We start from the raw sequence: 26,319 nt of genomic DNA on the forward strand, positions 1-26,319 counted from the left end.
CACACTGCTGGTAGTTGATCAAAAGTTTTATTGCTGCACATCAAGATGAAAGGTCACTTGCAACAAGATCAAACACAATTATCACGTCACAATAATCATCGTGCAACATCGCGCGGTTCCGACCCGTTGGAACAGTAGCATTGTCAGAATGTGTGAGCCACATATCTCGCCATGCTGATCATACTCAATACAACAATAATCTCTACAAATCCAATTAAAACAAAGATCACATTTCAGTTCTCCCACGAGACAGCAATATTGGAAACGTACTGGAAAAATAGCCACAACCCAAGTCTTTTTGATCGTGGCAAATGAAGTGAAGACTGCACTGGCAAGCCCAGGACCGCAACAATTGACGTTTAAAAACAAACTTTAAAATTGATTTTACACTCACTTGTACAGTACAAAAAAGCTACAAAACTTTTTCACGAGACAAGAATAAAACTCTAATGGCACAATTGAGGCAAAGACACCAATCACGCCGAAAAGTGCAAATCAATCAGTAATTCGGTCCACGCTTGACCTACTTGCATCGAAGGCTGACTGCCGTGGAGTCCAAAAATCTCGTAAAATTATAAAAGTTATAACACGGCGTCCCTCAACGTGCGACCGGGCGTTGGATCGCGGCCATGGTCGGCTGCAACTACGCGGGCCGACATATTGTCAAGTCTTGCTCTGTCTGCTGGTCATCGGGTTCTTGAAGCTCTTTTTCTTCAGCATCGACTTGACAAGGATCTGAGCATAAAAGTGACCAAGTTAGTTTAGTTGGTTTTCAATCTTTATCCTCGGACTGACAAAACCTTGATAGTTTATTCCTGGTAGTTTCGCATACTTGTAGAGGCTCTTGACACAGGGCCGGTTACCGAGATTGGCAGAGTGAAGTTTCCTATTGTTAAAGTGTTGTTGCCGGGGAATTATTCCATCCATTAGTTGCCGCTGAATGGAGAACAGTCCTTTGAATGCGTTGCTAAAGCGCACACCCCGAGAGTCGAACCAGCGCCGCTTGATCTTGAAGCTTTTTCATTTACGGAGTGACGCGATAACCAACTTAACTATCCGGGCGGACATTTGCAGTAAAAGATGCTGACAAATAAACTTGTTTCAGCATCATCGCGCAACGTTCATTCGAAATCTTGGGTTGCTGCATGTTGTCATACACTATTTTCCGATGGAGATTTAACAATGTGGGGGTACAACCGGTACATCAGTGGTTCCTAAACTTTTTTGAGTTCGACCCAAATCTGAGTAGGCTATGGTGACCATTTCGTGACCCAAGACACAGATAACTTGCATAAACAATTTCAGCACTCTACTGTTTTTGCAATCTTTGCCTGCTATAAAGACACAGACAACCAGTTATAGGGCTGTCTACTGTAGCGCGACTTGCATAGAGGCAAGCATAGCGCTGGATTAGTTGCTGAGTCAAACCGGCTTCGCTTCAGTGTTGCTTCTCGGTGCTTAAAAAAATACGTTCGCTTTTCACATGCTTCAAATGTCTTTGACTTGTTGTACTTTAAGGATTCGTTCGACAACATTTAATAGCCCAACCCACACACAGACTTCACAGTACAAGGATCGCATATAAAAATGAACTCCTAATTTAAAAAAGTAGTTCAGCAATCTTGAATTATGAACTTAATACGGTATAATTTACGTTTCCGGTATAATTTATAATTTACTTAATACCATAAACATTTGAACAATATTGTTCGACTTGTCGCATTGCATGGTCGATATTGGACAGAAAGTGCTAAAACTCTGTTTCGCAAGTTTTTACTTGACGATTAATTTCAGGGGAATCCCCACTGAAACTCGGTAGCAAAAAGTGAAATCCTCCAGCGATGTCGCTTACCAGGGTCTTTATCTTGGGGATGGTTTTGATTGAGGCCTTCACGTCCTCCTCAGTGACGGTAACAAGCTGGCAATTATCGGTCTCCGATGGCAACCTTGTCCTTCCAGACTCGGTTGTCCAAGGATGCTCCTTCACTCCACGCAGAGAGATCCTCATAGTGGGATCCTTCATCAGCATCTTCGAAAGCAAGTCCTTGCATTCTTCAGATACTGACGGCCTAGAAAAGCAGGTTGGTGTTAGGAGGTTTACGCTATTTAACCTGATGACGTGCACGAGGCGTGTGGGGAGAATGGGGTAATGGCGTCTCCGGGAACCTACAAAGGGGCCGTGGTGAACGATCATTTAAAAGAAGTTGAATATCTAATTACTTGGAAGATTTCTTTTCTGTTCGGAAAACAAGAACACGGTGTGTAGCCGCAACATGCCAATCAAAGGTTTCACAGCCTGTTGAGTTAAACCATTAACTGAAGATCGAAAAGTATGTTTTTAATTGGTTGCCCAGAGACATATAGTTGAATGGATAGTCTGAATGGCTAGTGTAGAAGCTACACCGTCATGGTTAGCCGTTAGCGAATTGCAAACTACTCGCTGTAAATTACAAGTGAGTGCTAAGCCTTGTGCTGATAGCCAGGAAGAACGCCCCTTTCTTCACATCGAGAAGTATAGTTAACATCCAATGTAAGCGCTGTTCAGAGTTCAATGAAAACTACTTTGCATAATAAATAGCAAGGACTTCGATCGACAGAAATACTTACTCAGCAGGGAAGATGACGTCATCGTTGCAGATCTTCTCGTTGAGCTCAATGATATGTGGGCTATTAAACGGAGTGTCCCCGAACAGAAGACAATACAAGGTGATGCCGAGAGCCCAGATATCCAGTGGCCGCCCCTAGGTCACAGCAATGAATTAGTGAGTTGTCTTTTTTCAACATCAGATTTTTGAACTTTTGGTGTTTAAATTTGCCCTACAGAGGCCTATACAAGCGTGCACAATGCAGATTTCACCGTGGGATGTGATAGACCTCTTTTTAAGCTAAAGGTATGCGAAACTGTCAGGATTAGAGGCATAAATCACTCATGCAGGCCCGGTCGCGAAATTTTTTTCCCACGAGATTTCTGCCTCATTTGCATATTTTGGTAAAAGCTTGTATTAAAACCGCGTGAATGCAACATTTTCTCGTTAGCACGGTTGGTTCAGTGGTTTCATCATCTGCCTAGTGATCGTGAGAACGAGGGTTCGACGCTCGTCGAAGTCAAACTTTTTTTTCTTTAAATTAATTTTTGCGGTGCACAAGAGCTTTTCAAAAAAAGTAGGGTTAGGGAAAGCTTATATTTTATTATCATTGCAGAATTTCATTGGCAAATAGATATTTCGCAATCTGAATCAACCAATCTCTCAAAACACTTTCCGAAAATCTTCTTTTAGAGTGACTAGAATCAATGAAACAGAAAGCTCGTGGGAAAAAAAATTTCGCGGCCCGGTCACCGAGATTGACAATCTTGATTAAATCCTTTATCCTCGGATTGACAAAGCTTCTTAGAAACTTAATCCTGGCAGTTAAGCGTACTTGTAGAGGCTTTGAACCACTGACGTAAGCTCGGTCATCGAAACTTCAGGTTACATCGACCACCAACAGCCGTGTCTATTAGTGTGATAATACACCTTCTGCATTAGCAGCTACAGAACAACAGGTGCTGTTGCATCATGGGTTGCATACATTCCAAGCTGGTCATGGGCTCAGTACGTCGTCTTTAGTTAGTTAACAAAGAGACTTACATAAAACTTGTCTTCCTTTCCTGATGCGGCCTCGGGGGGCAGGAAGGCCGGTGTGCCGACTGTGTTCGTTATTTCTGCATCATCACCGGAAAACTGCTGACTCACACCCAGGTCTGCTATCTGAAAGAAACCAAATATGAAAAAGGTTAAAAATCGATTATTCTACTTAAGCACAGTTTCTTCACGCTGTAAGATCCAAAAGATTAATGCAGCGCAACTAAGTGCTCAATCACCTTAAAATCACCTATAAAATCCATCATATCGATTGGTACAATACTTGCATTGTGCGAGCAACAGCATAATCAAAATTATTAATTTAATCATGTAGGCCTTGCAGAATCATCTTAATGACATTTGACCGTTTGCACATATCCATCGCCTTATTTTTCATGTTCACAAGTTTGTTGGTGTTTTCTAATTTGAAATGGTTATTGCACACTTGAGAACATTTCCACTGAAGAGAAGATGAAGAATTCTGCGCGGTGTCTGTAATTCCATTCTCCCCATCTCTCTTAATGAGAAAGAATCAACTAATGCAATGAAGCAACCACGCGGGATAAATAAATTACGCTCCAAGTTTGATGACGAACAAGCGAACCCACCTTCACGCGCCCATTGTCATCAAGCAGCAGGTTGGATGGTTTGATGTCGCGGTGGATCACCTTTTGAAAGTGCACTGCAACACAACAACGAAGGTCATCATTGCTGGGACAAAGCGAAGAAATCCTTTCCACGTCGCCCGCGGCTTGTATCGACCGCTGGAAGACGAGGCAAACAGGAAACTGATTCGAATTTGTTTTTCGTCATTTCATTACGATCGTAAAACGGCAAGATTTCAATCAACGTTAAAATATAGCAAGACACGCTTTTCCTGCGTTTATTCAACGTTTTCTGCTGTTAATTTCATAGAAAAAGCAACTTTCATTGTCACACAGGAAATCAATAAATCACCAACCGAAGCGAAATAAGACCTGAAATTATTTGCAACACAAATATTTAAGAGGAAACTGTTGATATAGCAGTGGCACAGGTGAGTTACATGGAATCCTCCTTGAAACTGGGTTCTTGGCATTCCAGCCGTGCGAAGAAAAATTATGATTTGATATACAGAATAAAATATGTGTTTTGTATACCGCTGTCAAAATCATAGATAACTTTTGTTTGCAGTGCTTTAGTGTGTTTCTAATGCTTTATGATGGTAATTTGATAAAAAGCAATCTTCGTTATAACACAGAAAATCAATAAATTATCAACCGAAGCGAAGGAAGCCGTGAAATTATTTCCAACACAAATGTTATGAAAGTGGTTGACTTCAGACAGCAAATCGGCCATTTTTACATTGATTCGTCGTCTGCAGACGTTGAATTAATGTAAAAACGACGGATTTTGCTGTCTAGAGCATTTGCTTCATATCAATATTTTATGTCGTCCACGTAATCACACGTCATCCAACCCTGTTACTGTGGAATACAAAGGGAAGGAGAAAAGTGGCCATACCACAGCAGCGCAGTCGGCTGCAAGTGCATAGCCGAATGGTGAGAACTCGGGTTTGCAACCGATCATGGGCAATGGGCATGCAGCTGTGTCTTTGGCAGGATACCGAACTACCAGTGTAACCCTGGATACGATGACTGTAGCGTCAATATGTGAAAGTCAATTATCTAAGATCAGCCCCGTCCCCGTCCCACCATTTCCTCACACCACGGTGTCATTACTTTGCAAAACAAACCTTTATGACGTCACACGGTTATAACTTTGCATAAATCGCTGAAAAAAACTCGTCACTGTTGTGAAAAAAAATTTTTTCGGCGCCAATGTCATCACAATAGACGCCATCACTAAACTGAATTACTCACAGTATTCCAATCCCAAGACAACATCGCGGAAGTATCTTCTGGCTTCCTCCTCACAAAGTGGATCACTGGTGGGAACCGTGAGAACCTCCCTGCGGAAGTTATTGCATCATTCTAACAACTTTCCGTCATACAATAATGAAAAAACAATGTAACACCTTCTTGACACTAATTCGAGCGTTTAGTTATTGATCCTTCAATTTAAGATTCACATCTTCGTATGGGATTGTTTTCTTGACATTTTTTAGTTCCTTGAAGTTGAATGTTTTTCGCTATTCTCTAACATCTCGACGTCACACAGCCACATGACGACATTATCACGTGACAATGTCATAGCTAGAGTTCACACAGGATTTAGTGATTTTTTGTGCCGCAGTTTAAGGGATAAAAATTCCCTTTTGATCGTTAGGATTTGAAATATCTGTTGGAGCAAAACAACTGACACCTGATAGTTTGTCGAATAAGGTTGAGTGACTTATGTCCTTAGATACATCCAAAGATAAAACATGCAGCTTAAATATCACAAGCTAAAGCGCAGTTAGTACACAAGGTGAACTGCCATTGTGCAACACCTTTTCCAAAAACGGGTTTTTCCATTGTTTGTCCAAAATTCAGAAGAAAAAAAATCGTAAACCCCAATCATGGTCACGTGACCGGAAAGCGCATGTGGCCCCTATGAACAATCACCGGCCACTCGGTGACTCAGTATTGCCACGTAACAACCCACCCTCGCTTCATGAGCTCGAACACCATGTAAAGAGAGTCGTCGTCGGCGTCGTCCAACACCTGAGGAATACAATAGCAACACTTTCACATCACGTGGATATGTTTAAGAGAACCTTATGCTATGAGGGTTAGATACTTCGAACATATACAGTATACCAGTGGGGTTTTAACGTTTTCCCTTGTTGGTATCACATTGAACCAGTTCTGGCACCCCCTTCTAGAACGGCTGAAAAGTAATAGTCGCCTACCATTCACACTGGTGGTTAAAAGCCTTGTAAACAAGCATGACTTCTAACGACATTTTATAACTGACCCTAGTTATTCGATATCCACGCACCCCTGGATAAAAATCCCTGCTGTATGCAATGAACTTCTACAACCCAACTGGAAAATTTGAAAGCACTTTAGGCTAGAAAGTTTACGAAATGTAGCTACGTATATTATCAAATCTACATCAGTCGAGTGCCAACGTGTTATCTCAATTCTTAGATAATAATCCATGAAAAAAATCAGAAATATTCAATGCAGCGTTGCTATTGCGCTTGTACTCCAGCAAAATTCACCCCTGTTCAACACAAGAACTGTCACTAACACTACGGGAAGTGTTCAATGCAAATTAAAAGTCAAAGAAAGAGATTTGAAGCAAACCTAGTTGCTACTGCCCAAAACCTTCAACAACAGGATGTTAAGGCGAAAACTTCCCATTCAAAGATCATACCAATGGTGAAACACGCTGTAAAGTTTTTAGAAAAGTAGCAACTACGGTATATATATATATCTGCTTTTATTTTTCCCGTAGAATGTGCAAGGATTATTCTATATTATATTTTTCATCTGTTGACCCACACAAATCCAGAGATGAACAATTCTGTTGGAATCTAACTTATCTACTCCACTCATGGATGACATTAGTGGTGTGTTTCCTTGTCTATGACGTCAGAGTTGCCATGCCAACAACTACTTCGGCAAGCAAGCGGTTGGAGGTTTCAAGGAATGCAAAAAATTGCTTCTACGAAGTCGCAAACCTTTGTGACGTTGTGTGAAGTCATAAACGCTAACGTTAACAAAAAGGATTTGAAAAATTTAACAATAGCTGTGTCACTGCCAAGAATTTGAATTTTAGCTCTTTAAAAAGTTCGTTTATTTCCTGATTCAAAACCATGTTGTAGGTCCTGTGCCCGTGGTGACAGGCGCAGCATTCAAAAATAATAATAACTTGAGCAATAAAGGTTTTGCGATAGTTCAAAAGGAACACCAACAAGCTTATTGAGAAGACTTTTCAATAGCTCCCCAACCTTCCATTCAGACACGATTACACGAAGGCAAACTGTATTGACAAAGCATCAAATATTAATGACGTCGCATTGGATCAGGGTTTCATCATAATGACTTTAATTCTTCACACAAAAATAAAGCGTTTTATTTCATTCATCTTGGTGAAGCAGAAGCTCTTAATCTTAACCAGGGAAGCGCACGCCATTAAGGGATGCGAGACCTGTTCCCAGGAGCTGTATGAACTGTGAATGCTGAATCATTGGGGAAGTTAGAAAATGTCGTGAGTACCTGTTCCTTGCATACAGAACATTGAACCCATATTCTTGATTGCAAAATATGAATTATCACTTTCACCCATTCTAGAAGGGGGCGAGAGAATTAGTTTTCAACAAGAAAAATAAACTAAGAACAACAGAAATGGAGTAACTATTCGTTGTTTCCTTTCATACTTTAAATCACTTCTCTTTGATTTGTCATAATGAAACTATTATCACATCATATTATTTTATCTTTTCTCACCCTTTACAAGATTTTGAAAATTAAGCCGATCTCACGTCGCAACTGACAACCAAACAATCGACCTATAGAATATAGATTTAACTTGCCTCTGGCCAACTTACTAATAAATTGAAGGCAGGATAGGGTTTTGTGAAGCAGACACAGTGATGCAGAAAGTAGATTAGATCACTGGGCAATGTAATTGAAGATTAATTTGAAAGACGCTCATCTGTAAAGTGCACCCATCGCTCTAAGTGTCGTTACTGGCAGCGAACGGAAAATTGCGAGCAAAGGTCAAAGGTGTTGGCGCCACAGAGGTTACGAGAGTTTTTCTGTTAAGTTTACGTCAAATAACGCAAAGTTATGATCGCTTACCTCGATCAGCTTTACCACATTCGGATGATCCAATTTCTTGAGCAACGCTATTTCCTGGTAGACTCTATCCAGCGGAGTGACAGGCTTCTTCCCGCCACGCGATGGACGCCCTGACAAATGGTTTATTACGTCACGTTGACATGATTGACAAGTAGGGAGAGTAACCTTTATGACCGATTACATGCAACACAATGGTCAAAGTTCTATGGATATATAAAATATACTGGACAGAAAGGCGGTAACTCATGACCAAGTAGGAAGTCAGATATTGAGAAATGAAATGTTTATGAGTAATACTTTATTTTTTCACATATTGCGAAAGCTCTTTAAAGAAAGGTCTGTGATGTTTTGTTAATTCATTCAGAATGACCAAGAAGTCTGGCTCATTATCAAGCACTTTTTAGAGAATATAGTTAATAATCCAAATTGTTTGGCTATTTTAAATGACTTGATAAAGCCTTCCTTTTAACAAACTTCCACAAAATAAACAAAGTTTTCGGGAGTGATGCGTACAATGCAGCACGAATAGCCACATACGCCATGCTTCGGCTATTCTGTGACCTCATTAACATCTCATCAACATTCACTATCACAGCTATCATAGTAACAGATCAACCATGCACGTGGACAGTGGTGAGGTGGCAGCAGTGTTGCCAAATTTTTACAAAAGTAACATAAAACTTCAAAACTATATATAATTTACAAATAGACTATATGGTGGTTATTCAGTAATTATTATATACATAATTATTTTATGAATCAAAACCTAGCAGCAATTCAATCAAATACTATCATTTATTGCAACAACCAAATACCGACGTTAATAGTGACACAAGACACTGCCACACCCCAGAAGCCTTCAGTCCACCACTGCCCACCATACATAAGCAAGATTACAATAACACAAGTATAATATAGATCTTACGTCCAAAACCAGCTTGTTTGATTAATCTCTTCTTTGAAAGCATCTTCATGGCCTGAACAACAGTTGACAGTGTTTAACTGTTTATGTCATGCGCAATACGCTAGTTAGACTAATTACAGTTTATTTACTAGCAATCGTTTATCACTGGGGACAGAATTTGTAATTTTTGCAGGCGCAAGAAATGCGTGACGTTACGAAATACGACGTCATAATCCGACCCGAAGCGCTTTAATTGTAGCAGCCACTGCACGAACATTCAATTTGCAGATCACACCAGAGTCCAGATTATTCAATCAATGCTGTTTAAAAAATTATTTTGTGTCCAGGTACCGGTAGATTCGAATGACGTCATTGTATGGTCATTATTGCGACAAAGAGCTGCCATTTGTAACTCACATATAAATTGTTGTCGTCTTCGTTGTAGACCAACTTGACCATTCCATAGGCTCCTCTTCCCAAGTCTTCCTTGAGAAGATACTGATTCAGCTTCGTCCCATCCTGGAGAAATAGGATAGTGATCAACATGAAAGTAGGTTATTTTTGTCATTGGCCTGACGAGTCTGGTGCAAAAAAGTATCAGACAAATGACGCAATGTAATTGCGTATCAATGAACGAAGAGGGGGCACAATCTTGAGGTTTACAAAATCATGTGCATGAGCGTTTGTATGCGCAAAAACGTACCTACGTATTTGTTTGGGAAGTAAAAAGATGTAGCTAGCAAGGTCTCAAAACCAGAGCATATCAACAACAAAAATGATATTTTTTACACACCCAGGCACCTAGAAGACTTTAAGGCTACTTAGTCTAAGGAATGCTATCTTTTTTTGTGCTTCGAATCGTTATAATGAAAATAAATATAAAGCGAAAGTAGGGAAATTTTTTTAGATATTGCATGAGAGCGGAGACTACAACAATGTATTAAAACCTCAACAAAGACACATAGATAGCAATATACGTTGTACAAAAATGGTGAATAATATCTCTGCTGCAACACCACTGAACGCAATGCATGGGACAGCTGTCGCTCAACGACTAACGCATTACACATCAATTCAAGCCCAAAAGATTGTCAGTCAAGACGTTGGTTAAACATTCAAACCCTAACTTGACATATCAAAAATTTATTCAAGAAAAAGCTTAAAAATGTTGAAACAAACATTTGTGTGAACGCTTCCAGCCAGCTACAGTGCGACAGTACAAGCGACAGTACACTACAAGCGCGATCGACTTCCAGATATGTGGGCTAAGTCTACACAACATGACTGACTATAAGTTTATGAAGCAGCAGAGCATGACTAAACAATGTGTTCTATATGGAGATTGCAGAATGACGTTTTGATCTCGTGTAATAGCGGTTTAGAATGCTTGCAGCAAAAACCACATCACACAAACACTCTCAGGATACCCTGCAATTTCACAGTTTGTACCTCACAGGGGAAATATCATTATTATCTATTTATTACTTGAAAGTATCAGTTGTTAAAAATAAGCTGGAAATTGCAGCACACAATATGTTTAGTTGAGTTAACCTACAGTTACCAACATAACAACTGTACTTACCATCCTTACACAACTTAAGCAACAATTGATTGATTTCCTCCCAAACAACAACAAGCAGAAACAATAACAAAACTAACCAACCCCTCCGATTCCAAACAACTGGAATTCGAAGATACACTTTACTTGAACACTTTACTGTGGAAGTGGCTTCTACACTACCATAACAAGACACTGCCAAGAAACGTCCAAAAACTGAAAGTTTAACTCGTTTCTATTGAAGCAGGTTCCCCTGTGTTTACATTGCAACTAAAAACACACACAAAGCAGATGAATATTCAACCTGATTTTTTTCCATTGATTGAAACTATGTTATCAAACGTCGAAAATGACGCGTGTCGCGTGCCATCGCCGTTCAATTTAAACCGCAGTTGTTTGAGCGGAGTCGTCAGTCTATTATGACAGAGCAAGTGAGCCTAAGACTGAGGTCAAGATGAAGTCAAACAATCATACAGTAGAAGTTTGTTTAACAACTTAAGAAAATGGATTCAAACCATTTACGATTGAATGTGTGCCGAATGGCTTTTGAGTTGCAGAATATAAAGGTTTCAAACTGTCAGAAGAACCACTTCGGCGCAGCGAATTAATGAAGCCAAGTACAGTATAAGCAATCAATCATTTCACATTGAAATGGCATTAGTCTTGTCCGTGTAGACTGCGGAAGTTATGTACAATGATAATTTGACCATATTGGGTATTTCGTATAATGCTACTTTCAACTGGCCAATAAAACACAGCAAAACAAGTGTGGACCATCAAAGCGAGCAGGTAATACAAGCTCAGACTGCGGGCCACTTTAACTTTTCAAAGATAAAACATCAACACCAGATAAACAAATCTCTTAAAAAAAATCTCTAATTTTAAAAACTTTTTGTTCATATATATATATACCTTGCAAAATAAGAAGAAACTTGACAATTAATCATTAATTGAGAAATCTATGGCACACAGATGATTGTATAAAGCAGGTTTCAAGCATGTGTTATTTTGCTGGTGTACAAGTCTTATAAAAGTGTTTCAACTGAAGCCCAACAGGGCCAACACAATACATATATACTCTGTATTTTTACATCTTTCTCAGAATACCTCAACTAAATTTTAAAAAGCCTTTCATTCCTCTTTTCCTGTAATACTGACAAAATTTGATTGATGGATTGTTGTTTCTTAAACCAAGACTAATGCTAAGATGATACTGCATAAACTCTTCCCTGCTGTAAACAGAATATACCGGTATATGAATGAAGATAAGATTTGTCTTTCATTGCAATGCTGCTTCCCACCCATTAAGCTTAACAACCATATCAGCACATTCAAAGCATGACCTGTGGTCAGCAGCCCAGCACTGATGCATTATTCATCATGGTGAAGAGTGACAGTTTCACTGATCGAGAAAGCAAAAAACATGAATCCATAATACATTAGTTTATCTTCTGATAAAAGAACAATTTAGGTCTAATTTTATGTTTCACTTTCTTGTATTTAACATATAAAACACACAGAAATTTGTCAAATAGATAGACGTAAAATGCAGTTGACTGAACTGACATGCTATCTTCTGTAAGCAGGAAAGGACACTCCTGGTCAAAACATCATGACTTTGAAAATGGGCAACCGCAACAAGTTCATGCTTAATTAATGGCACAGTAACTCTTAACCTGCCAACATTGCCACTAACCTAAATCAAACAAATGCCCAACAAAAAACAGCACACACAGTCAAGTTACCACACACTCCAATACTCCGACAAGATAATTACTCACCTCATATGATTTGATTTTACTGGAAATAAGCGTTTTTCTTTTTGTCATGGGTGAGGTTGACGGCTTCCAATCAGAGGACGGCTTCAACTTTGCATGGTTTGGTGATGTGTTGCAGGAGGTACCGCTATCGTGGCTCTGTAGTAAATAACATAATGAATCTACTAAACTTAATATGATATATAATATAGAGTATTATTTAATATAAGTTGCAGTACTATAGACAGGCATTTCACACCCTCAACGTGATGATTAATTCATGGCCTGTATAATTAAAATGGGCTGATGATGATGAAAATAACTAAATTACACAACAATAAGATAAACATGTACTAGTACCATATAAAAGGCACTTCCATTATGAATCAATAATGCCATTGCTGGAAAATCACTTCTACAGACTTTCCCACAATACTGGCATTTTGCTTTATTCAAACAAACAAAAAATTGATTTTCAATAGGACAATGCTATTTTCTCTTTGGAAACTCTGAATTTTTGCTTATTATATATATATTTTTAAGTCCAATTAGTGATTTCTTCAGACTATCTGCAGCTTGTTTTGTATACTAGAGCAAATGCCATACACATGGCCAGCACTTTTCTATTCAGACTCTTTGCTATTTCAGTGACAGCTTAGTTTAACAATCAACATGCAATTAATTGGCTATAAAAACAAAAGCATAGACTACTCACAGCAGTTTCTGTATCACTTTCATTCAATGAAGAATCCTCAGGCAACACCAAAGTTATTCCAGAATCACTTCTTTCATTCAGTGAAACTTTTTCAAGCTTCTTTCTTGTGGATTCTGGCAACACTGATGATTTACCAACACCAGACATCTCAATACATACTTGCTAAATTACACAAGAAAATAAAAAATGTAGACGGTAAATGTTTTTACTTTTCACTTTACAACTTTCATAAAGGAAAGTAACAAGCATCAAAAGATTTAGTCCTGTCAATTCTACCGTACATATTTGGGAGCTGGTGTTCAAATCTCCGCCCTAAATACCATGATATCATAGATAGGAATCGACCAAGACATACAGGTTCAGTTCAGTTCAGTTTATTTATTTGTCACAAACACAAACATGAAAAGAATACAAAGTATACAATAATAATCGGTTGTGTGTCATATGACGAGGAGACTGCGAAAAGACCAAACAGTCATCTAGTCAGCAGCCACCTCAAGCTTGGTGATGTAGGCCTAAATAACATAAGTAAATACACAAACACACATACAAAAAAAGAAAATCAAGCATTTGGTGATACAGATACACATGTTTTCATTATGCAAAAGAAAAAAAAAAAAAAGCAAACAAACTAAGCAGGTTTACCGTGCTACTGAATGAATTAATTGTGAGTGGAGTTTAAGAGATATCAATCGACAATTTTAATCAGTAAAAAAGATAAAAAGCAACGTATACCAAAGAGATGAGCAAATAGAATAATGTAATTATATAGACAAAACAGTTATTATTCAACAATGGCGTTTAAATCAAGAAGGTAGTGTTTAAAGTTTCTTTTAAAAGAAGTTGGAGAAAGACCTTTGAGATCACCTGGGACCTCATGCCACACTTTAGGACCCCTTATTAACATCTGCCTTTTACCTAATTCAGTACGCACCCTTGAAACAAAATAGTTACTGCTGGATGATTGGCGCGTATTGTGTGAGTGGCATTCAGATAGTCTGTGGAAGATATTACATTCCGTTTCTGGTAATAGATTTAAATGGACTCTGTGCATGTATTTTGCTATCTCTAGTTTATAAATTTCTTGTATATTTAACAGCTGTAGTTTTTGAAAGAGTTGCAATGTGTGAGCTGTATAGTTACTGAATGTCATGGTTCTAACAACTCTTTTATGCAGCTTAAATAAATGATCCAGCGCATTGTCACAAGCTCCACCCCAGCTGGATATGCAGTATTATTGAAGATGAGAATATATAAGACTGTAATACACAGTCTTCAGTGTGTTAGTATCCACATAATTTCTAAGTTGAAGAATGGCCCAGGAGCCTCTAGCAAGTTTTTTACAAACATTTTGAATGTGACATTTCCAGTTGAGAGAGTCATCAATTAATACACCAAGAAATTTAATACACTTTTTTTTTGCGATGCAATTCCGTTTATCGTAACGTGCATCCTTACATCGAGCTTTTGTTTAGTTAGTATCATGTACTCAGTTTTGTTGTAGTTAATGGAGAGCTTGTTTATTTTCATCCAGTTGTCAATTTTGATTAATTCTGTATTGACGTTTTGTTCTAGAGAAGAAAGATTTTTGTTGGACATAGTTAAATTGGTGTCATCAGCAAAAAGGCTCACCTGGAAAGAAGAAATGGAAGGAAGATCGTTTATGTAAATAATGAATAACAACGGTCCAAGAGTGGAACCCTGTGGAACACCACATGTTACACTGCGCAGACCTGATGCCATACCATTAATTATTGTGTATTGCTTTCTGTGTGTGAGATAACTTTCTAATAGTTTCAAAGGTAGTCCACGTATTCCATATCTTTGTAATTTCTTGATTAGGATATCATGATTTACTGTATCAAATGCTTTTGCAAGGTCAAGAAATATTGAACAAGTTATGTTTTTTTTATCTATATTTGAAATAAATTCATCGTATATGTGAGAGACAGCGAGTGAGGTAAAATGACCACTCCTGAAACCATGTTGACATGAAGTCAGAAGATCTGATTTGTCAAAATAACTGTAAATCCGTTCATAGAGGCATTTTTCAAATATTTTAGAAATTGGGGAGAGAAGTGATATAGGTCTATAATTTTTACAGGTTTCAAATGAACCAGACTTGTGAACTGGTACAATTTGAGCTACTTTAAGCTGGTCTGGATACGTGGTTTGTACAATACATTCATTAAATAAGGTAGTTAAGATTGGAGAAATGATTGGAGAGGACATTTTTAAAAACTTAATTGGTATTCCATGCATCCCAGTGCTTTTATTTGCATTCAAGTTTTTTAAATGTTTTGATACTTCTGTGGTAATAGGTTTAAGAAAAAATGTTTTAGGGTGGGTAGGAATAACTGAGACAGGGTCATGATAACAATCTTGAGATGGAACAGAAATTTTTGATGCCATTTGTAGATGTTAGATGCCATTTGTTAGATGCCAGGTTGAAATGTGTGTACAGTAAAGCATAGATAAAGTAGTTTCACGCTATATATTTGGTCAATTCCTGTCTATGATGTCATGGTATTTTTTACCAGGGTGGAAACTTGTACACCAGCTCCCATATTTGTTTAGATAGGGTTTTAAAGAATCAAAAAATATTTAAAGCAATATGCTGCATGATAGATCATTCACATTTATAGCAGTAGACAAGCTCCCTGAACATAGCCTACAAGTGTTCTTTGACAGTATTTGAGGGACGCTCCAGAAATACTTAAAATTTGAAAAATTAACCACACTTCATGGTCACTATATACACACTTTTTCGCCAAGAGTAATTTTGTGAAGCAAATAACCAGAACAGAGCTTAGCAAAAAATAACTTTGACTTCTAGATTCAACTATTGGGAGTGAAGTTCCAAACAATCTAGAACATCTGCCTATCTACACTACAGTATCCTGCAAAAAATGTATTTCCTGAATGGAGAGCAGTCCTTGCAATGCATTGCTCAAGCACACACCCAGGGATCTGAACCAGCGTTGCTTGATCTTTTTTCATGCTCAAGGTGAGATGTTGGACCAACTGAGCTATAGGGGTTGACATGCTACTGATAGACATTATCTGATCAAGCTCCATGAAGAAGCCAGTTGTGTTTTATGGGCAAAATGTTGCAATAATTGCAGATTATCACCTGAAACACCTAGTGGATGTTTAACTTAGTCGTACACCACAAGAGCATACCTTTGCGGTATGGCAAGTATTGCTGTTACTATGAGAGTCAAAACTCATAACCAGCTTTGCATCACCAAGCCTGCCACCCCTCCCCATTTCCTAATCCTTACAATTAACAAACTAACTTTAAATTTTCGATTGAAATCATTGTACACTACAGGCACCTTGTACTTGCACAGTAAGCTACAGTGCTGGCTGATGCTAAATGAACACGTGAACAGTGTTCTCAGAAATGCAAACAAGAAATTTCCAAAATCTCTGCTTAAATTATTGCATTAAATTCCCTGAATCTTCAAAAAACAAAAAGAACTTGGTGTAGTGTTGCAGCAGTATCAATTTAAAGGTGAGAAATTATGCTAAATCACATCACATATAAAACTCGCTAGATATATACAATTACAAATGCTCTAGTTGCAGTCTCAACTGTTACTCCACAATAGTTCACTGCAAAACATTCTCTATAGTTGGGTAAAAATTGATGTGGGAGGTTGAAGTGGATGGATCAGTACAAAAAGATGTAAGATACAAAATTAATTCAGCAATAAGTACCGGTACTCGCAAAGGTACAGTACACTATATTCATTCAATCAGTGCAGCAAGTAAACTAAGACAAGAAATTTCCCTAATTTTGTCCCTTAGTAGGCATAAAAATTCTAACCTAAGGACAAACTCCTTAAATATAAGGACACTGCTGATGAAGCCACACTTCTGTGGGACAGATGTGTCCGGTTCCATGGTTCTTAAAATCCTGATGCAATCCTGGTTTTTCTTTTTGAGATCAGATCCAGCAATTTTCAGTAGGCCTATACTCAGATCCAAAGTAATTTTATGTCTGAAATTTAATTATCAAAGTACGGTATTTTATCATGCGACAGATTCACATTTTTTGTAAAAATAGTTTACAAATGGATTCATCAAATTTAGTAGGTACCATAGCTTCCTACGACACTTAGTGAGTGTATAGTGCTTAGCCTGCTGTCAGACATGATGCAATTACTATTATAACAATAATTAACACGTCATTAACGCATTAATTTTTCGTCATTAACGCGTCCCGGACGCGTTAATAACGAAAAATAAAATGAATGAACGAATAACTGAATAATAACAACATATGTGATGTTGCAAAGCAGAGTGCTTGTTCATCTTTCAATTATATAAAGTAAACAAACTAATAAAGACAATAACTATATTGAAGTTAACAGGTCAAAAGACACACAAAAACAATATATATAATACCGGTACCAAAAATTATGATCTGCTTGATATCATCTGCCTGCTACAGTACCGTACTGCTTGATCTCATCTTATAGCCTTTTTGGTGCCTACATAACAAGTGTCCTGACTTGCCATGTGTGGTTTGATGAATTGCATCCTGACTTTCTTCATTTAAATGCACAATTGAATACTGACACAACTACTATGGACTGTGGTTGCTGAAATAACCATTCAGTGCATAGCAAAGTAAATAACACCCCAGACGGCGAAATCCGTCATTTTTACATTGATTCAACGTCTGCAGACGTTGAATCAATGTAAAAATGACGGATTTTGTTGTCTGGGAGAAACATGTAGGCTGCAAGCTCTAACATTAAACCTTTTTAACATACTGCAGTAAACACGGTACAACCAAAACTGATTACAAGGGCGCTTCGTATAGCAGAGCGGAAATATAAAGGGATCAAAAAACTGATTAGAATTTGGAAAAAACTGTGATCTTACAAGTTACATTGTTACAACATCAACTTTCACTTGACAAATTTCAGTGTTGCCACAAACGCAATGGTTCAAAACTTTCTACGGATTTGGAAATGTTCCCCGAAGTTCATCAAAATTTTGTATTTTTGTGTAAAAATTTAAAAAAAAATTCATGAAAATTTAGAATCCGAATCTTGTTTTTTTTTTAAACAAGATCCATATCCGATCCGGTAAAAACAAGATGATACTGATCCGGTTCCTGCACACCCCTGTGTGAAAGCCTTGCTTCAAGTTGGATTTTTATCCAGTGTTTCCGGACGCCGCCTAAATAAATTTTCTCACACCTGCTTCGCAAGTTCTCCAATTGAACTTTCATTTGACCAGCACGTTCCAACCGCAAATCACCTTCAAGAGATATTTGCTCCGTCAAGTAAAAGTTGACATTCAATGCAAAAAAGTTATTTCCATACTTTTGAGAAACATTTTCCGTCAATTTCTGCATGAGGGAGAAACAGCCTTCATTTAATTTGTCTGTCATGAGAGTTGTACAATTCATGTAGGCCAAAAAAACATTATATTTCATAGGCTACAGGCATCCGTTTGTTTTGCTTTTTTGTCGTATTCAGGCTTACACCTTGACCCGGTGGTTGAAAATTTAGATTAAGTGGACGAGAGGGCAAGAAAGCCAATCTGCGTGTCAACCTTCAGGCATAGCCTACATTTAAGTGTCCTTCCAAAGACACAGCCACAGGCTCTTGAGAGACTTGAGCAGTTTCGAACCAGCGCTCTTTCGAGTGGCGTACCGTACCAGTGCTTACAGACATCTACAATTTTACAATAGGTAGCCTACAGAAGCAGCAAAATACCATAATAGTCACTGGTTTAAATCGATTCCTGATAGAATCAACACAACAACTTTAAAAACTGTACCGATTGTGTTGTTTCTTGCATATAAGAAAAACTCACCGTATCTAAAAAAAACGTTGTGGTTTCTTGATATTGTCTGGCCACTTGGAAATTTTCCCCAAAATAATCTCGGGCCCGGGTCTAAAAGTACCTCTTGGACTTCCCTGTCAACGCTACAGTGTGGCCCACACTGTAAAAGTAGCACAATTTCTCATACTGACAGGGAGACAATGAAATGATCATGCAACATATAAAAACTATAAATAGGCTAAAACCATAGCATTATTATTATCACTGACGACAAACTCCTAAACTGTAGAATTTTGGTGTAAATTCTACGTTAGAGAAAATGTTTTTCACTGGCACCAAACCGTGGATCAGGTTAAAGCATGCTTCACTTAAATGGTTTTGGGACATCCAACAACAAGACACAAAAACAAGCGAAGTAGATTGAACTGAACACGTTCTTGAATTCTGTTAGTTTATTGTGGCAGAAATTTCACAAGGTCAAGATAGCAAGATCACAAAGTCGTTTGCCAAATTTAGTGTGCAGATATACTTCAATCCTAAGTAGAGCAGCGGTAGGAGACAGTTCAGTCGACTCACCAAAATCAGGAGGGCCGTAATAAATCCGTACAAACAATAATCCGAATGAATGAAATCCTGATAGTCATACAGCAAATAATTCTACTAATTCTACTACTTGCCAGACCCCATTCTGCCCTGATTCTAGGAAATGAGACGTATAACAGGAAGACGTAAAACAGGAAGAAGAAGAAGTGTATCTTATTTAAATAGAATATAATACAAAATTATTTAACATAACTTCTCTCAATTTATGATTAAGAATTAACATTAAACAGCTCACTTTACGAATGCAGTTAATATAAACCCAACACCATCTTGTCTACTGTACTTTGATGAGCAAATAGGTGTTCACTTTGCTGAACTATTGCGCTGATGTAGCAAGCACAAAGAAGAAATGTTATTTAAAGAACATGGTGAAAAATAACTTTAAATGATATGTTTCATTTGGAACAAGCAACTGCTGGATAACAAACGTTCGCTAACATTGATATTGAATTCCTTTAAGATGCCGCAAAGGCTTCGATAACTTACTACCCTTCACAAGTATATACAATGGCCGACAGGCGGATGCTATTTAAACGTTGAATCGACATCAGGGTGCGCTATTTTAGCGTTTAAATAGATGATAATTTTCAACGCACTAGAGAAGCAAGTTGTATTGTGTTTGAAGGGGTTGAATGCTAAACATTGCATTTCTGAAACAGAGCAAACAAATTCTTGCCGCCTTTTTATGACTCAAACCTTTGCAGATTCTATTCCTAGTCTGGAAAACTGACAGAATTTTGTTTGTTAAATCAACTTGTTTTTCTGGAAAGAATAAAGGATTGCTAAAAATGCAACTATTTTTGTTCCGGTACAATCTGATAGACCACCAGCAGCGTTGTGAAATAATAGATCAAAATTTAGGTAAACGCAAGCTTTGTGTCAGTAAAAGCAACGTGATAATGTGTTAATGCAAAAACACAGGCTAGAGTTTTATAGAGACAACAAGTACTGCTTTGGTTAGCTATAATACTTGGTACAACATGCACGATTATAAAATTAACACAAAAGAGATTCAGACGAACAGCACTGCCGTTTTGAGCAACAATTTTTCTCATCGTTTTATTCAAGTTTTGTAGCCTACTATTAATATATAGAGAAATAAAACAAAGTGACTTCAGCGGGTTTAACATGATGTATTACATACACAAATATAGCATAATTAAAAATAAACTCTAACGTTTTCGACACGTACGTGTGTCCTCATCAGGAATTACATATCTGCAGGAATTGTATATTGCAGATAGGCAGTGATGGGCATTATCGGCGATAATTTATCGGCGATAATTATCGGCGATAAATTTTTATCGTTTATCGTTATCGCTTAACTATTTTTTCAGTTATCGTTTATCGTTATCGCCAAAGGCAATATTTGATTATCGCCGATAATTAATCGCCGATAAATTTTATTTCGGATCAACACACAAGTGGAAAGACAATGAAAAGTAATATTTTTACTAGCCATCTAGTTCATGAAACTAAAATTAAAACCAGTTCATCTTCAGTACGTGAAGTGTGTGTGCACAGGTCGTTGTCATGGGAGGAGCACGCCCCCTGCAGCGACGGCCCTGACAACACAATAATTTTTAGAGTTGCAAATTGCAATGCAATGAAATGCATGCAACAAGTCTCTTGTTGTTTTGCTGCAATCGGCAATCGCGAGTGAATTTTACAATTACAATGTAAGCGCACAGGCAGTACAGATTCCTTTGAAGCGAAGCGAAAAAAATTGGCAAGTGGTTTATGAAAGTGTCGCAATACGAGGCCGCTTTTACATCGGAAACATGGTCTTTCGCGCCACCATCACTGAAACAAGTCATTGCAGAATATGATATTGCTTGAAGCATTTGACATGCAAACCGACATCACACTTTTTGCATCTTGTAGTAGTTTTTGCATGACAATAGGCGCATCGAGTTCGAGTTGCGTGGTAAAATTATGCTAAATACAGTATAACCTTTCTCATTTACCTATGCTGCATAGACGAGTGGTGACAGCGCTGGAACGGCAATCGAAAGGGCGCCGGTTCGACACCGCTCATGAGCATACAGTTGCGTATCGAGTTGCGTGGTAAAATTATGCTAAATACAGCATAACCTTTCTCATTTACTTATGCTGCATAGCCGAGTGGTGAGAGCGCTGAAACGGCAATCGAAAGGGCAGGACACTTAAAGGCATGCCTGAAGGTGGACATGAAGATTGGCTTCCTTGCCTTCCCGTCCACTTAATCTAAATCTTCAACCACCGGGCGTAAGCCTGAATACGACGATGATTTACCTATGCGACATAGCCAACGCTCAATCAAATATTTTTATTCCCACTAATAATACAGTGCCTATATTGTAATTCTTATTTCAACAACTCAGCGTTCTGCCATTGCTTGATGGTGTTCACAAAGAAAACAGAAAAATTTATCTGAAATTATCAGTAAATTACGATAATTATGTTATTGTTCTTGAACAAACACGACTAATTTGACAAGTTTGATGGATTTCACAGTATGCATATTTTTACTACCAATAACGCTTAAGATTACTGATAAATTTTCAAGCATTTTGCGTTTTTTGGAATTTTTTCAATTATTGCTGACTTTGCTGTAAACAGCCCTGCAGAAAGCAAAATACAAAGTTTGAAATTTTTTATGGTAGTTTCATTTGATTTAATTATTTTGCCTACTGCACGTAAGCGCCAGTGTAACCCAATTGATAAAAGCATCCAACTGGTATCTGAAGGTATAATTATAAGCACGGCGGTTACCTCAGTGGTTTGATTCTGTATCAAGAGGTTGAAGATTGATACCTACTGCCGCTGTTGCGATTCTATTCATGCATAACTTACAAAAAGTTTTGTCCCTTTACAGTATATTATGTTCGATTTTTCGTCATGTTGATGAAAACAGTTCGTGCTGCATGGGATGGGGCAGCGCCAATCGAGAAAAAAAAATTATCGTTATCGGACATTATCGGCGATAATTTATCGTTTATCGTTATCGCTTAACTTTTTTTGATTTATCGTTTATCGTTATCGCTTTAGGCATTTTTCGTTTATCGATTATCGTTATCGCTTAACTGAAAAATGAGTTATCGCGCCCAACACTGCAGATAGGTATGTAATTCCTGATGAGGACTCACGTACGTGTCGAAAACGTTAGAGTTAATTTTTATTCTGTTATATTTGTATATGTAATACATCATGTTAAACCCGCTGAAGTTACTTTGTTTTATTTCTCTATGGTTCAACAAAGCAAACTCTCTACCAAAGCTTTATTAATATATAATAGCCTACTAATTACTATCAACATATAATAGGAATATTTGGTCTAATTATTCATCTGAGGCCGTCGATGCCTGGTTTAGGCAAGGCAATTGAAGAAGAAGAAGCCTACTATTGATTGATTGATTGAATCTTTATCCTCCGACTGGGAAAGCTTCCTGAAGTGAAGTGCCTAATCCTGGCAGTTTCGCATACTTGTAGCCTCTACAATGTAGAGGCTTTGAATCACTGACGCAGGCCAGTCGCGAAATTTTTTTTCCACGAACTTTTTGTTACTTCGCATAGAGTTTGTATTTATACCATGTGAAAGCAAACGTTTTTCATTGGCGTGTTTGATTCAGTGGATTCGTCTTTTGCCTTACATTTGTGAGGACATCGGTTCGACGCCCATCGAAGTCAATTTTTTTTTCTTTGCATTAATGTTTGCGGTGCACAAAAGCTTTTCAAAAAAAGTAAGGTTAGGATTAATAGGTTAGGATTAATTCTTAATCAATTCGGAAAATCTTACTTTTAGACTAGTGACCAGAATCAATTTTTTTTCTCAACTTTTTTAAACTTGACTAGACTAGGTGTGTCTCCAGGTTAGGCCTACGTTTTTTTCAAGTTTAATGTTTAGATTTGAACCTGAAGGGCCAAAATCAGCTGCTGTGACGGTGAAAATCGGTAATAACAGGTATGCGCGCCGCGCGGTAACCAGTGATGGCTACACTTACAGAAATATGCAAATGAGAGAAAAAGTTCGTGGGAAAAAAATTTTCGCGGCCGGTCACCGAGATTGACAGAGTGAAGTTTCCGATTGTTGAACTCTCAAAGGAAATATTGTTGTAACGTAAAATGTACAAAGTTTTGAGACGGAAAAGTTATTTTTTTAGCAAATTAGAATTCTGCCAAAGGGGTGATGTATTTGGTTTCATTGAGCAAGTTTCGAGTTGATTCCTTGCTAAAACTTCATGGAATTTTTTTTTATTTGTTTTGGTGTTGAACGTTCTCCAGCCCTAGTTCGGCTCATTCGTGTATTCAGCACAAACACTGTTGGGATTCATTTTGTTTCAAGTCAAAACACACGGCAGTTTTGACAAGTTAACATGTACAGAAAGACTATGGTTACGAACAGCATTAGCGTATTGGTCTAAAGTTTTCTAAACACCTTGCAAGCCAGTACGCAACAATGATTATGCGATAAACTTCCTTACGAAGGAATAAAAACGTATAGTTGTTTCTCCTATATGAGGCTACCCCTAAATCATGAAGCAAATTTGGTCACCTTGAACCATTACTATATTAAAATGCAGGCAGCATTAAAGGTGGGACCTTTCCTCCTCCATTTCCGAGGCGGGTGAGTGATAGAAACAATGTCACAATATAACAAAACACCTTGATTAGGCGTAGGCAAAGAATGATGGTTCAAATCTCGGGTGTGGAGGAAAATGGGTGATTTATTATTTAAAGTACTAAACATTTTTAACGTTTGTGGAAACAAAACAAGACAAAATTCTTTTTCAATTTTTAGACAGCTCTTAGTACCAACAGCAGTTTTTTACTGGAATAGCCACAAGGAGAGAAGTACATTTGTTTGCAAATTAGATTCTGTAAAAGTACGCTACACAATAAGTTAACATCGCAGTAACGTACGATTCATAAACATAGAGGAACCCACCAGCGCACTCAGTGTTGAACAATTCAATCTGATTAGCCAGGAGCAACGGACCAGGAACCAGCTCAAGAATCTCATATTAGATGCTTACAATTTTTAAACACTTTTTAAGCAAATTACTGAGCTATTGACAGCTCATTAAATTTGTCATCTAAGAATGCATGCTCTCGATGATTGCGACTGTCTGAAGAGCGTCGACGTCGATAGAACGCCGTTCACACTTACAAGTAATACAAAAATATGTCATGGAATTGAAACAACTACAGCAGAGACTTTTTTAAGGAAAAAATAAAAGTTCTTTAATTTGTCACAAACCCTGTTTGGTTCCTAATCAAGGCCATTACAGTGAAACTGTCACGATCCAACAATATTTGTCATATGGTCGCTCTCGTGCTGGGGTGGGGTATCTGCGGCAGTGAGGCTATTTTATGTGACTGGAAGGGGGACCTAAAGTGAAAAGTTTAAATTTTGTTGTTGGGTTTTTTAGTGTTAAAGTGTTATCTTTTTCAAAAGAATATTTAGGTAAGCCCACACGTCTCTGCTTGGTAGATATAACGAAATAAAAATCGGCCGCTGGGTGACGCTATAGAAACAGCTTCGGATTATCCGGATTATTTAATCCGGATCTTCGCCTATTCCGGACAAAAGTTGCGCTTTCTCTATCGCTTTATCCGGATTTGCCCGACAGTTTTGCTATTTTATGCTAAAACGTAACGTGGCTTATTGCAAGAAATTTCTTATCTATTATTCCGTTAATGTGACGCAATAAATTATTTCTTCCTTTCATGAACAGTAATCCCTCCTAACGCAAAATTCATGCGCAAATGCCCAAACTCGTACTGTAACTTGAAAAGATGTCGGTGGAATTTTCGGCGGTATGTCGGTGACGTTTTTCCAATAGAAGACTTTGTTTGACCGTGATTTTTTGAAAGTTTTCCATAGAAACTCGTCTTCGGTAACTATTTTCAAAAGTTTTGAGTGACTACAGATTATTCCGACACGCATGTCTGAAGATATAACTTTTGCCAGTGTGTTCTTGTGTTAGACGCAGAGTCTACAAAAATACATTCGTTTTACATGCATACTGCATTTCAAAAGAATTTTATCGCTAATGTGGTGATCGCGTCTCAGAATTGGCAGATGACCGCACTAATGCGTTTAATTTCGGTGATTTTTACCGATACCCTTCTATCGAGGTAACGTCAGGCTTGATAGAACCGTCATCGGTTAATCCGGATCTTCGCCTAATCCGGATGGAATCGCCGGTCAAATCGAATCCGGATTAACCGAGTTCTACTTTAAGTTATAAGAGACTACCATCCAATTGTGACCTTTCTAGCACTCAGCAAGAGAGTTAATCCTTATTTGGTAGTTACAGAAGAAAAAAGAGTAGCCTAATGGTAGGGATGGTAATCGAACTCATGTCTTGAAATAACTACTTTCTAGCCTTAACCCCACCAGCTGACAGAGAATCCATCACTTGATTTGCATCATCTTCTTTTCGCCCTTTTTCACGTCACCGAAAACGAAGCTTATGATTGGTCCGAGGCTTCAGATGCTGTTTACACAATTTTACTAATAAAACAATGAAAACTATCAATACTACAAAAAAGTGCTCAATGCTAAGCAAAAAAGCAAAGCAGAGCAAATTAATAGAATCTATTTGAATAAGACCTTCTGATGATCCGTTAGGT

General features: G+C 37.9%; 1 protein-coding gene across 1 annotated transcript; it reads right to left on the bottom strand.

Annotated features, from left to right (window-relative positions):
* Positions 1 to 17: 17 nt before the first annotated feature.
* LOC145783873 (calcium/calmodulin-dependent protein kinase kinase 1-like) lies at positions 18 to 13,448 on the bottom strand. The gene is made up of 12 exons (XM_082595626.1): positions 13,291 to 13,448; positions 12,600 to 12,734; positions 9,678 to 9,779; positions 9,282 to 9,333; positions 8,357 to 8,466; positions 6,210 to 6,268; positions 5,486 to 5,574; positions 4,232 to 4,305; positions 3,630 to 3,749; positions 2,608 to 2,741; positions 1,853 to 2,069; positions 18 to 735 (listed from the first exon to the last, which is right to left on the bottom strand). Exons 1-12 carry the CDS (start codon positions 13,435 to 13,437, stop codon positions 664 to 666), a joined length of 1,311 nt encoding a protein of 436 aa, XP_082451752.1. The 5' UTR covers positions 13,438 to 13,448; the 3' UTR covers positions 18 to 663.
* Between the last annotated feature and the right edge of the window lie 12,871 nt (positions 13,449 to 26,319).

Source organism: Aplidium turbinatum, chromosome 15 (genome assembly GCF_918807975.1).
Source record: "Aplidium turbinatum chromosome 15, kaAplTurb1.1, whole genome shotgun sequence".
Taxonomy (NCBI): Eukaryota; Metazoa; Chordata; class Ascidiacea; order Aplousobranchia; family Polyclinidae; genus Aplidium; species Aplidium turbinatum.

Coding starts and splice junctions, on each gene's coding strand:
- LOC145783873 (XM_082595626.1), bottom strand. CDS start 13,437: ATGTCTGGTGTTGGTAAATCATCAGTGTTGCCAGAATCCACAAGAAAG. Junction 6,269..8,356: donor ATGTGGTAAAGCTGATCGAG/GTAAGCGATCAT, acceptor TGTATTCCTCAG/GTGTTGGACGACGCCGACGA. Junction 2,070..2,607: donor GACGTCATCTTCCCTGCTGA/GTAAGTATTTCT, acceptor CTGCTTTTCTAG/GCCGTCAGTATCTGAAGAAT.